The 13,360-nt window shown below is 42.8% G+C and overlaps 1 protein-coding gene across 8 annotated transcripts in view; it reads right to left on the reverse strand.

Annotated features, from left to right (window-relative positions):
- The window catches only part of LOC142885460 (receptor-type tyrosine-protein phosphatase F-like), a 165,674-nt gene that overhangs the window by 106,258 nt on the left and 46,056 nt on the right, over window positions 1-13,360 (reverse strand). For all 8 annotated transcript variants that reach the window (XM_076021913.1, XM_076021917.1, XM_076021916.1 and 5 more), the window contains exon 2: window positions 4,642-4,816. In XM_076021913.1, coding sequence (XP_075878028.1) covers window positions 4,642-4,741 — 100 coding nt within the window. In that variant the 5' untranslated portion in view covers window positions 4,742-4,816. The remainder of the gene's footprint in view (window positions 1-4,641; window positions 4,817-13,360) is intronic.

A 13,360-nucleotide genomic window follows, 5' to 3' on the forward strand; every position in this document is an offset into this window, starting at 1 on the left:
CATATGGACACTTAAAAAGTACAATGCAATTTCCACATCCCCATCAACAAGAATGCCGGCTGGTCTCCCCAAAGAAAAGTGCTTGGGTACTTCCATCACATCCGTCAATATTAGAGAGCTTTAGGAAGTGCAAAATCAATCACATCTGACTGCCTTATTAGGTTTTTGTCAAGCCAGATCTTTTGTGACATCTGTAATGTCACTCACACACTGTTGTGGAAATATTGTTTTGTCCATAGTTGTTTAAAGTGAAAGTAATAAACAAAAGAGAACACTAAAGAACACTAACACTCACACACACACACACACACACACACACACACACACACACACACACACACACACACACACACACACACACACATATATACATATATTAGGGCTGCAGCTATCAAACATTTTGATAATCGATTAGTCTATCAAATACTCCAACGATTCATCGAGTAATCGGATAAAACATACGTTTGCTTAATTAAAGTCCGCTCCACAGCACAATGTGGCCACTAACGTCAGTGTGCAAGTTCACACCAGACATGGCCTGGGCGTATTTTAGAAAAAGCAGAAGCATGAAACCGCACCGCCCTGGTACCGTTGCCAAAAGGCCGCTTCCGTCTTCTCCCGATTTGCAGTGGGCGCATGGCCTCTGATGGAAGAACGCTGTGTCATACTAAAAAAAAGTCCATGCGAAAAACGAACATTAAATTTAATTAAACGATGCCTTGAGGCAGATGAAATTCCTCAATTATGTTTTGTAATCGGGTGACTCGAATTACTCGAGGAATTGTTGTAGCCTTAATACATATACTGTATGTATACATAAATATATATATATATATATATATACATACATATATATATATATATGTATATATATATATATATATATATATATATATATATATATATATATATATATATATATATATATATATATATATATATATATATATATATATATATGTATATATACACATATATATGTGTGCGTATACAGTATATAAAACTATAAAACTCAGGTTAGTTACACACAAAGAAGAATCTGCTGGTGTTACATGAACTAACACACACAGGCACACAGACACACAAAATTAGCAGAATGAGACAGTGGCTGATATGCTAATCAAGATGCCATTGTCGTCCTTCTGTCACTAGAAGCACTCTCACAAATAAGGGCCTTCATGGTTTTGCAGCACCTCACATGAAAAGCCACCCAAGATTACAGCATTAAGGCACAAGAGGAGACAAATACATCAAAAGCTTATTACAGGCAATGAAATAACTCACAATGACAGCACTACAAAAAGATAACCATTACATTTAAGTGCTGGGTATGTGCGACTTTGAGGCTGACCTTGGGGGCTTGTGGCCTATTGTGTACAAGGAGGCTGCATGGAGGACTGGTTGATTAGGCTAAGTTCCCAAGGGATCTATGGGACATCTGTGTTTGGCACTCAGAGTAATCACACTGTATTGTGAGCCTTCTCAGTGGCAGAAGAAGATGAATGATGTCAAAATGCCATTACTAGTAGCACTGGTCAAGGATGTCTCGTATGCACTCGCACTTGTGTAAATCAGGATAAATTGTGCCATCTGAGGCAAGGTGTTAGCCTTTGAAAGGCTGATGTCTCCATTGTCTCCACTGTAATCTGGTGCACTTTATAAACTGTAAACTCGACTCTGCCAAGACAGAAATGTGAATAAAGGGAAACTGCAACAGTTTTGTCAGCAAGTGGTGTAAGAAGTAACATTGCTTAACATGGCTACAATAAAATGCAGGAGTCGTAGAGGTTAAAAATCTGCCAAAAAAATAGGTGGTTGCCATGGCAGTGTCCAACTTGCCGAGTGATATTAAAGTCAGGGCTATTTTGTAATGGAATATTTTGGAGTGTTCATAAGCCAACACATATCTGCTGTTAATGTTACTGCAACAAGCCGATGCTGCCACGCCATATAATGAGTATAAACAGGTGTCGTGTGAGTTCAGCGATAGGAACACAACTAATTCTGCAATGTATTTCCATCACCATATTATGGATTTACTGTTATCTGCATTTGTCAAGAACAACTTCAAGCAATATATATATATATATATATATATATATATATATATATATATATATATATATATATATATACATATATGCATGCATTTCAATGATGCTTTCTCTGTGTTATACTCCAAAATGTGCATTAAAACAAGGAGATGAAAACCCAGCCCGTATAATTTTCCCCACCAAACCTAACCAAGGGATTATTTTGCCTGTTTTTTCAAGGAGGAAACAAGGACAGCAGACGAAACCCATGTAATCACAAACTTGTCAGGCATCCCGCCCACAATATCTGTCTGCTGTCTGCCCTGTAATACAGGAAATTCAAACCAGAACGATCAAGTTCACATAACGAAGTTGCTTACAAATTATAGGCATGAATTGCTCATAACCCTGCAATTAGGGGCAGGTGTTATTTTTGCCCCCAACTGTCCTATTTTAATTCTATGTCTGTTTGCTTTACAGTGTGAGTAATAGCAGGTCTCCGTCTTTCACCATGTGTGCCTGTATTAAACTACAAACATGGGTTGCTTTCTTGGAGACAAGCTCTACTATACGTTTGTTTTTTGTTTTTTTTTCTTTTGAAATGAAATTCCATCTTTTCCCAAGCTTCTTATTCAAATTAAGTCTTTGGACTTAACTTCAATAATGCAAACTTGCACCAGCTTGACCATGGCAGAGCATCTGTGTAATTAAAATACTTGGCTCTGAGTATGTGTGTGTGTGTGTGTGTTTTTTATTTTTATCTGTAAATGATATGATCACTAAAATTACAGACCGGGGAGATCTTGTTCTTACGGAGCCAGACAGGCACAAAGCTAAATGATTATAAGACCAGATAAAATAATGTAGAGCACCAGCTGTTCAGCTGCTTCTGTCAATGTATACAACAAAGTTTTGTGTTGGAGACGCCATGGCTCATTAAAATAGTATGACAATGTTTTTATTTGAAATTTCTACATAGAATGGCCTGGAGAAACAGCTAGCCCACTCTCTTTAGCACTACAGGGTAGAATAAAGCATGCATTTTTAATTTTGTGACGGGTCTTCAAAGTGCGATATATTATACAACATCGTCTCATCGCACTCATGCACTGCTTGTGCACCACAACTATCTCACATCACGTCCTCAGAAGTCTTCACAGTGGCAAGTGCTAAACATCTACTGAGCAATGAGGATATAACAGGGCCGCCACCATTTTGTGGACAATCTGAAGTGACAAGACTATATAATATTTCAAGCGCGAGAAAGAAAGTCTTGCCTGGCATTTTGCTCCAGACTGTTTTGTTTTTCTTGTGAATTGCAATGTGTGCTGCCATTTTGGCATGCTTTATTATCATTACGCCTGGGCAGTGCTCGCTCAGGACTATTTGTATTACACTCATCAAATAATTCTGCCGTCAAACGACATGCAGTTGAATCAATCTGTTTATCCCCAATGATTACAATGACCATACATTTCCTTTTTTACAGGCAAAAAAAAAGACAAAGACAATCCACATTTTCAAGTCACATTTAAATTAATGGATAATTGTCCAGATTCTGTGTGTGTGTTTATTTCATTTAGGAATGCTGCTGAGAAACTGTGAAATACTTGCTCGACGTTAGAAAAAACAACATGAAAGGATTTGAGTCAAACACACTTTGCGTTGTTTAGGTCTGGGGATGCCTTCCGTGCACTGAGGCACAGCTTTAAATCCTCCACCTAAAGACCATAGCTCTAGTCGAGGTTTAACTCGGCGCGATCACATTACAGGCAGACAGCAAAGACAGCCATGCCCAACCACTTGGTGAAAAAAAAGAAAAGGGCAGTGTAAAACCGCAAGGTCAGGATCATACCGATACTAGACAAAACTCCAGACACACCGCAAGAGACAAAGATGATAGCATAGAGCTGAGAGTGACAAGGCAAAGGGTAGAGAAATAACAAATCCTACTGGGCCTGTGCCTGAGAGAAGGGGGCATTTGGCATGGCTGGGTGAGAGAGTGGGAGGGACCAGGGTCTAATTGAATTACAGTGACCCTATGATAGCACTATAGGTGAGGTCATGTGCTGAATTAATTCCGTCCCTGACCTCGCTTTCTGCAGGGCAGTGCTCCTCGGCCGCCCCTGAGGTCCAAGGCACGGTGATTGTGACACATCTTCCAGAAGGGCCTTCTTCCAGCCAAAGCCGTCATTCAGATTGACAGTCAGTCAGAGAAGCCCATACAACCTCCCCGAGTGCACTGTGCCACTAGATTTAGTGCCGATATTAAAGCACCTTGTGCTTTCTGGTGGGAAATTTAACATATAGATATTTGCCTTTTGGCCATTCACCAGGCGAATCTGAATTTGAATCTATATTGCACCCTAAATCAAAGTCTGAGCCACACGGAATGAAAAAAAACATTCTGTACGTATGCCTTGATGCATTGGGTTAAAGTGAGGGAAACAGACAGGGTTGCATTTTGGCACATCATGGCATGATGCAACTCGCCCGAAATATGCAGCCTTTTTGATCCTTGTCTAGCAAATAATAGGCTGAATATTCCTCAACTATTAACAACTGTTGTAGGTCGGGAGCAAGGAAAGACTTCACATCGAGTACTTACTGTCTGACAGTGAGGAGAAGACCATGCAGCTGAGAAGAAGCAGGAACAGCAACGCCCCTCTGGGCACGAGGGGCACTGCCAGGTGAATATTAGGCACCATGTTCCAAGTTGGCACTGCTCCCTCCTCAGTCCCCTGCTAGACACGTCCCACTCTGACAGGATCAAAGACTAACACCTGGGAGAGCAACACATGCAGAGGAACAAGAGCAGAGGAGCATTAGTATTCAAACCTTTTGTCAAATATTTGCATACATTTGAGTGAGCATAACAATGTGGATAAGCAGAAATATCAGAATGCAAGTAAGAGCAGAGCAGAATCAGGGGAGGCAGATGAGCTTTAGCAAGTATACTTGCAAGAAAACAACCACACACAACACAGGAGATCTTTGGTAGCGATCAACAAGGCACCCAATACCCACAACGAAATCCTGCTTGGGGCAGAGGAAAACACAAGTGGAGCGAATGTAACACGCAGAATACATCAGCAGAGGAGTTGGAAAACAAATGCAACACAGAGCCAGAGAAATCATGGGAGGGAGAGGCCAAAGGAACACAGAGGAGTTTGGGATATTGGATTAAGCTCCTCAGCTAAATTTGTACCGAGGGTATACAAAGGGTGGGTGGGGGTGGGGTGGGGGAACTAAACAGTAGTCCCTCAGGACAGCCGCCCACTTAATGTCCCTCATTAAGAAAATTGAAACCAAGTGCTCCAGATGGGCTCAAATCCCACAAAGTGCCATGATCTCATAATGTGGCAACATGTATGCTAACATCACATCAAACACACAACAAGGCACCTGACCCCAGGGACATGGCAGGTCACCAAAGAGAAGCAGGTGCTCGCCAAATTAACCACGATTAAATAAGGCTATTGAACAAAAAGCTTTTGGAAGACACCGCAGACGTCACTGCTCCTTTGATTTGCTGTGGGACAGAACTAAGCCAAGTGATGTACCGACAATGAGGATATATGAACTTTGAAGTTTGCCACAGCCTCCAGTTTTAGTGTCTTGTGGTATTACAAACAAAGCTTCTTATCGCTATTATTCCTCCCTTTGGCCATCTGCGATGAATAATCGCAACGCTGGATAGAGCACATCTCAATATGCAAGGGACAAGATTTGTCTCTTTAAATCAAAGTGTTATCTCAAAAGGACTTCAGAATACATTTTTAAAAAGACTGAATGTGTGCCTACTTTCGTCTTGAAGGGTTCCCCCGACAATGATTCGGTTCAAAGGGGGCAGTTGGAATTGAACCAAAAGTGTTCTCAGCTTGTCTGGCTACTGGGTTCATGGTTGCAGCAGAGCAACAACAATGAACACTGATATTTTGTGAGAAGGGAGAAAGAGAGGGCGCTCAGAGTGTGGAATATCTTGAGGCTCACTGTGTGGCTGGTCAGTTTTAGTCTATTCAGTTCAGCTAAATAAGTTAAAGTGTCAGGGACACAATGCCTCTAGTACCTCGTGGAAAGGGGGGGAAAAGCCATTGTTGCCTGCAGAGGTGTTGAGCAACCCCATTACTCATGTGGCTGTTTCAATACATGCAGAAACACACAACGGCCACCTGAGCGACCACCCTCTTTGAGAAAGGGAAATAAGATAAACACCCTGCGAGGCAAAAATCTCACAAAAGGAAAGAGTTTCCTCCGCTTCATCTTTCGACAAGTCTCTTGGCGATGGTATGGAAGGAATGGTTGGAAATGTAAAGGAGGGCTACTTGTGAGTCACAAAGCTGGTGCCTAACCTGGGCACTGCTGCAGACAGACATGGCTGACAGCTATTTGTGCGTCACTGTTTGTCACTGCCTGGAATGTGCCTCTAGGTGATTGCATCTTCTTTGCCAATTACTGATTGCAAAACACACAGGATCCACACTGCACACGTCTATCCGTGGTAAGAGTTCCATCTGAGATTACTTCTTGATGTCTTACACAATGCAGACTTTTAGGATTCATATCTCAACAAGTTCAGCAGTAACAAGACAGTGGTCCATTGTGTAAAACTTTGGGGAAAATAGCCGATAGGAAAACGATCACTGTCTGCATGTCTGCAACCACAAGTGCAAACATTTCAGGCCCTTCTCTTCTGTTCAGTGTACCATGCAGAATGAGTGCAACTTTATTGGCTCACCATTTGTTTTGACACTAATTTTTATGTACGCCAATGTTGTGCTGGATCAAGTCGGTGGGTAGAGTGTGAATGGGGATGTTAGAGTTGGCTACTCACCGGGCTCCAAACCCTTGGTGGCGCGGTGATATCTTTTAGAGCAGACACCAGGGAAAGGAAGATGTTTTTCATCTTCAATGAGACAAATTCCTAGAGCGAGGTTTATTCTTTATTTATATAGCTGCTTATTTATTCCTGTGCAGCCTGGTGCCTCCCAGATGCACGCAAAAGCGGCACGGGACCAACATTTGCGTCCACGTGTACTTGCACGGTAGCAGATACTTATGGAGTGAGACAACTGGGGGAATTGGTTTGATTCAATAGAGAAATGACAGTGTTTGATGGTATACTTTGTACTAGCAGGATCCGGTTTAATAAATGAATTAAACCGGTAGAAACAGAACAGAAAAAAAATCAATTGGTGTAAATCCAATGCAAAACCAGTGCCGCCAAATTCAACTACTTTCAAACGGAAACTAAATCAAGCAAAATCTGACATGAGCTGAAGTTGCATCAAATGTATTACTGTCATCAAGTAAAAATGAAGCTATGACACCTCCAAGTATTAGTTGTACAATTTTAGATGAAACATTTTCATCGGTAATTATTATTTATAATAATTGGTAATCATAAATCATACTTATGATAAAATAAGGTTGAGGATGTGTTAGTCTGCTAAGGGAAATGGAAAAATACGTCACCACCAGCTATTTATAGTGATGTTTTGCACCACAAAATACACAGATGATACCATACAAATGTACATCTTAACACACATGAACCATGGCAGAAAATAGAACATTGTCACAATGATACTTTAGCTAAAATAACTTTAAAGCAGCCACTGAAATGAAAAAAAAGAAACGTTTGAGGTTCTTATTGAAAGGCTTTCAGAGGGCAGTGGATGAGAAGCAGCCTATATGCAGTATGTGCGGCATTATAGCGAGGCGGCTAAGAGATTTAGCGAAGTAATTAACATGGGAACAATGGGATGCAAACAACTTAGACGGCAGACTGTAGAGGACAAAGGAGCTTTCGAGCGAGCAGGGCAAGGAGGGGAGCATGATGAAAACTACACTTCGATCCTGTTTTCCTGTTTGCTGTTTTCATGTGTCTGTCATTCAAGGCATTGTGCTTGTGTGTGCATGTGTGAATGTGTGTGTGTCAAGGGTGTGGCCACCCATCGAGAACTGAAGGCACAAAAACAGACACTGCAAGAGTCAGCTGTATGCGGAGGGTGCAGGGCTGAGTAAACACTGCTATTACGCTAACTACGGGTAGCATCTCGGCTAACCATTGCTTTCATCCCCACTAGCCATGTTCTCTCTCATTCTCCATCTCTGTTTAACAGGCCATCCTGGGTGCAGGGAGGCAGGGCAGCAGAGATGTATGGCCGGTAGGGTTAGGAGCTAATCATGGCCGCCTCCGGAGACAAACCCTGACAGGAGTGAGTTTTCTTTGTTGTTTTGGTGGCACAGCACACAACAACTCAACGCAGTTCAAGGTGCATTTTGACGGGAGCAGCCTACATGGCTGAACCCACCTCTGTAAGGTTTCTTTAATCCCCCATATTGTGGAATGAAAATGAAACCAAGTCACAAAATTGAGTTTTCCCTCTTAATTCAGTGCAGTCACAAATTTGATGGGGCATGTCTTCTTTTACAGGGACGTGCAAGGACCCGCGCTAACGTTCACCGGTGAAAGGCTAATGTCCTGTGACCGAGTTTTACAGCACCTTTGTTTACAAGCGGATTCCAAGGAGTTAATAGTTAACTGGCCGGGAACACCTTTAACAGACAAATGCACTTCCTTCAGCGAGGGACAACAGAAAGGATCAGCGACACTGAGCCATGATGACCCACATTGAAAGCACCCAGGTAATAAAATCACGAGCACATCTGCCAATATGGATGACTCATAGCAACCTATCACAGGTCCGTACGTGATTTAAGTCACTTTGGCAGACGCAATTTGTTTATTTTTGCTGCGAGTAATTTGATGAAGACATTAATGACGCATGGCGCATGACGCTCCTCAAGACGCATTATGATGCAATACGTGACGCATGATGGGTGCGCTTGATGCACCGGGCCCGTGATAATGTCACGACGCACACATGCGTTGACTTGCCTCGCAACGAGACGGAAGGACCTTACACTTTGGCTCACCAATAGGATACCATGTCAGTTGGCATTAGTCTGGTTGAGTGAACATTTAACTAAATTGGGCATTTCCATAAACTGCAACCGGATGCCAATATACAATCATCCCTAAGCCTTTTTTTTTTTTTTTCTAAACAGCAAATAATCTGAGAACGAAAGGTTGCACTGTGTGTGTGTTACAGTGACGTGTACTACACAGGCCAGGAGAGGCATGGCAAAGTGACACGTCCATTTGAGTTTATTGCAGAGTGTTTATAGCTGTGGTGCAAGGAGAAAACAGTTCACACCGCACGGTGCCGGACATCAGGCCTGCAATGCATCAGGATGAAGTGGGCTCAATGAAACACAGATGTTGTCTGCAGCGCCGTCTATGTGGACTGACTGAGGAGCTGCAACAGCTTTATGTAAAGCAACGTCGATAGAGCTGAAATGACTCATGGAGGAAAAAAAAAAAATCATTCAAATACAAATTTCCAGAATCGAAGCGATGTTAACTTTGCTGCCTCATTGTAATGAACATGAGGCCAGAATAGATATTTTTATATATATTTTCACTGTTATACTTTGCATGTATTATTTTATTTTTTTTACGTATTCAAATAATTGCCAGAGTCAAAAGTGACTTCAAAAATTACAGTATGTGTAATTCCGTGTTGCCTCGGTGAGTGGGTATTTTGAAAACGAGGGCCTTCTAAACTACTCTTCGTTCACATTTTAAGTGTTTCACAAATAACAGGCAGATTACGCACAAGCCTGCACTGTGGCATTAAATTTAATCGAAATCAAATTAGGGGGATAAACTGAGACGCATTCTCTGCAACAGATGTGTGCGCAAACACCAAAAGGAAAATTTGCCACCGTCACGCAAGAAAGATGTGGCGAGACGTCACCACTTGACAGTTAGCTTGCGGACAGATGGTGCCATAAAATGACGAGGCAGGCAGCACAGAAGGCATGGGCAACCCCCCCTTCCTGACGCAGTGTGTTGGGCTCTGGTAACCCCCCCCCCCCCCCCCCCCACCACCCCTTCCCACTCGAAACCCCCTTCCCACACACACACATTCTCCACCCCCACCCCCACCCCCACCCGGGCAGAGAGCCTGGTCTCCCTCAGTACAAGACAAACAGTGCGAAGGCATGTGAGCCCAAAGACTGGCAAATACGGAACTGCATGGATCAATAGCTGGCCAAACAGAGGCAGTTGTTCGAGCTCGGCTCAATCCACTGATACATCACAGGTGTTTGTTTTTGTTGTTGTTGTTTTTGTTTTTGTTTTATCTAGCAAACAGGAGCTTGCTCCAAAATTAGGAAAATGAAGCAGCTATTATCCATGGCAATGAAACGCAGGGTGAGAAATAGAACAGCAGCGGCAGGTCTTTCAGTTAAACAAAGAGGCAACTCCTCTTTTATTATTGGATTTTGGAGAAAACACATTTTAGTGCCTCACTGAAGCGAGGATCTTTGGCCCAACTTTGCGATGCGAGCGCAGAATGGTGGCTTCAGAGCATTCAGCAGGTGTCCTCACTGTTCTAAATCAATTACCTCTAGTCAGTCAGCGCTTAGGGTGGAGGGGTATTGTATATCAGCTTGGTGTCAGGCCAGATTAGTGACTGTAACGGGCTGGGAATGGAGCTCTTTGGCCAACAGGGACCATCCGGAGGCCTGCATGAGAACCAAGCAGCGGCCTCTGCGCTCAGTGTCAGAGCCTCTACTCTGGTAATTGTTTGTCACATTACTCTGTAGGAAGGTTGAAATATATGAGGATTTGTGCTGTCACAGAGTTGGAAAAGGGCTTACTGCGCCAGGCCCGCTCCAGTAGTGTGGCTGAGTCCACAGCCGAGGAGCAATTAAAGCCACGGTGGATTTCTTCATCTCACGACCAAATACTCGATTTGCAAAGCGATTAATTGCCGGTTCAGTGGAGTGGTTTTTCTGTAGGAGCACTAACATGTCAAAAGCCCCGAAATAAAAAGTATAAAAAACTAAAATAAATAATAAAATGGGGAACTTGCAAACCATCAACTCGGCTGGACGGAAGATTCCTCTCCAAGTCCAACATTATAATTACAAAGCAGCCTGATATCTCACCACATTGTTATATGGAAATCTAATTCCAGGAAGTGTTATGTCAGCAGACAGAACATGCACTGACAAAGCAGTCTGAATTTAGCTATTATTATGCACACTAAAAAAAAAAAAAACACAAGAGTTGTTTGTATTCTTGCTCTGAGCGATAGAGTGCTGATGAAATGGATTGTTGACGCAGCACTTTTATTATTTTTACTTGGAACAGAGCACAGTTAAGGCACGGAAAACAATTTGCTGCGGTCCACCGTGCAATAAGAAACCAAACCCACTGTTCAGTCGGGGCAGATTAACTCCAGAACAACATCCAACATTATCAAGAATTCGTAACGGGAAGCATTAACGTTGTACTCAACGGTGGCATGACGGTGTATTTATAAAAGATATTGATGAGAAACATGTGGCCTTATGTGGGGCTCAAAATATTTCTTTTTCCATCTGGAAACAAAAATAAATCAGCATGAGACCACAAGATCCCCGTTGACATTAAAACCGGACAAACTTGACTGTGGCATGATACCATTTCAGATGTGAGGGGAAAAGGAATACTTCCAGAAGCTAAAACTGGCTGAAACCTCCTGCCTTCTAACGCGGAGGCTTCGCCCCAGAGCCAGTGAAACTATTAAAATGAGGCAGATTCTAATAAAACATTCTGTCTTTTCATCAGTCTGTTTCCCTTCATCCCTGCTTCCTTTTCCTCCTGCTTGGCCAAGTCCCCGTCTTTCTGTCTGAGCCGTGAGCCAGTCTGCTGCAGCAGATGGAACCATATATCCCTATTGCTCTCTAAAGGCCAAAGGATTTAAAATGTAAAAGAGATGAGGTCGGAATAGGCAGGATCCAGCAGATAAAGGCCGAGGGAAGTGGGGGGTGGGGGGGTTGTCCATGAGCAAATTCCATATTCATTAAACAAGCACAGTTCTGCGGGAAAAACTTTGCCATCAAGCTATGAACTAGGATAAAGTTGGGCGTAATCTCAAAACTAGCCTGCGTATTTAAACTCTACCGAATGAATATGCAATTATTTGTCACGAATGAATCAAAAACTGACATTTTCAAAGAGCAAAAGTTAGGGCAGTGTCACAAAACAAATCTTGGGGCCCAAAAGGAAAATCAATCAATGACAAGTCAGTTAATCATTATCAAGTCTCCAGTCAAGCAAAAAAAAGTCCAGCCAAGCATTATGCGAAATTTTACCACTAGTGACAGCTCTAATTTTCATGTAATGGTGAGACAACAGAAGAAAAATGACTTTTTTTCAGTGGCCTTTCCCTGTACATGCATGTCCATCTAAAACTAGCATTAGATTATAGTCACAGTTCAAGCCATGAGGCGAGACAGACGCAGCCGAGTGCGACGCAGCTGAAACGTGAGCTTGCTAGGAATGGCACGGGAGTCTGGCGCTGACAGCTGCACGGAATAAAAGGAGAGTGAATCTCTTGTCTGCGCATGGAAGAATGCAATACCAAAATCCAACTCATATCCTACGAAAAAATTCCACTCGATTTCTGGGGCGCCGAGCAAAAACCTCTGGTGAGCAGGCAGGCGGGCGGGCGGGCAACAGAGAGGGAGGTTATCAGATCCAGGAGCACGACACAGCCGAGTTAAAATTCAATTCCATTAAGGGGACTCACGGAACAGAGAGGGTGCTCTCCCAGAAACACCTCTGAATGCAGAGCAGGGAGCAAATTCTGGAAAAAAAAAAAAAAAAATTCCTCTAACATGGATGTGATAGTAAGAGGGTCTGAATCTGTTGGAAATTTTAAACAGCACAATCTCATTCAAGAGTCGTCCTTTTCTATCGTAGTTTTTTTGTATTTATGCCTTATTGAAACAGTTGCACTGATCTCCAACATTACACAGAATCTAGGGGAACACACTAGAACCTGAAATCAATACACAGCCCACACCAAACTACAACCTCACTGTGAATTGTGACGGCGCATTTGTTTCTGTTAACAAATCAAATGAAACCGATTTCATTTAACAATTCACCCTCAAACGCATCAAAACCGCTGGTTGAAATAGACAAGACACACACAAGTCCACACCTCACCTCAGACCACCTTGGTGGGTAATGAGGAAGCACCTGGACACTGTGTCTGTCGTCTGGGAGGAGATTCTTCTCAGTCTTCCATCTCTTGGTGGCAGGCTGACAGACAGGAATAGTCGAGAACAACAGGCGGACGAGGTCGTGAGCGGCCCGATCGATTGCCAGCTGACTGGCGAGGTCCATTATACTGACAGGCCGGAGACACAACACCACTCCACCTACGTCCTCATTACAAGCCATGAATCTCTCCCTGGGA

The sequence above is a fragment of the Nelusetta ayraudi genome, unplaced genomic scaffold, assembly GCF_046127955.1.
Source record: "Nelusetta ayraudi isolate G7.1 ecotype Tasmania unplaced genomic scaffold, CSIRO-AGI_Nayr_v1 ptg000011l, whole genome shotgun sequence".
Lineage (NCBI taxonomy): Eukaryota > Metazoa > Chordata > Actinopteri > Tetraodontiformes > Monacanthidae > Nelusetta > Nelusetta ayraudi.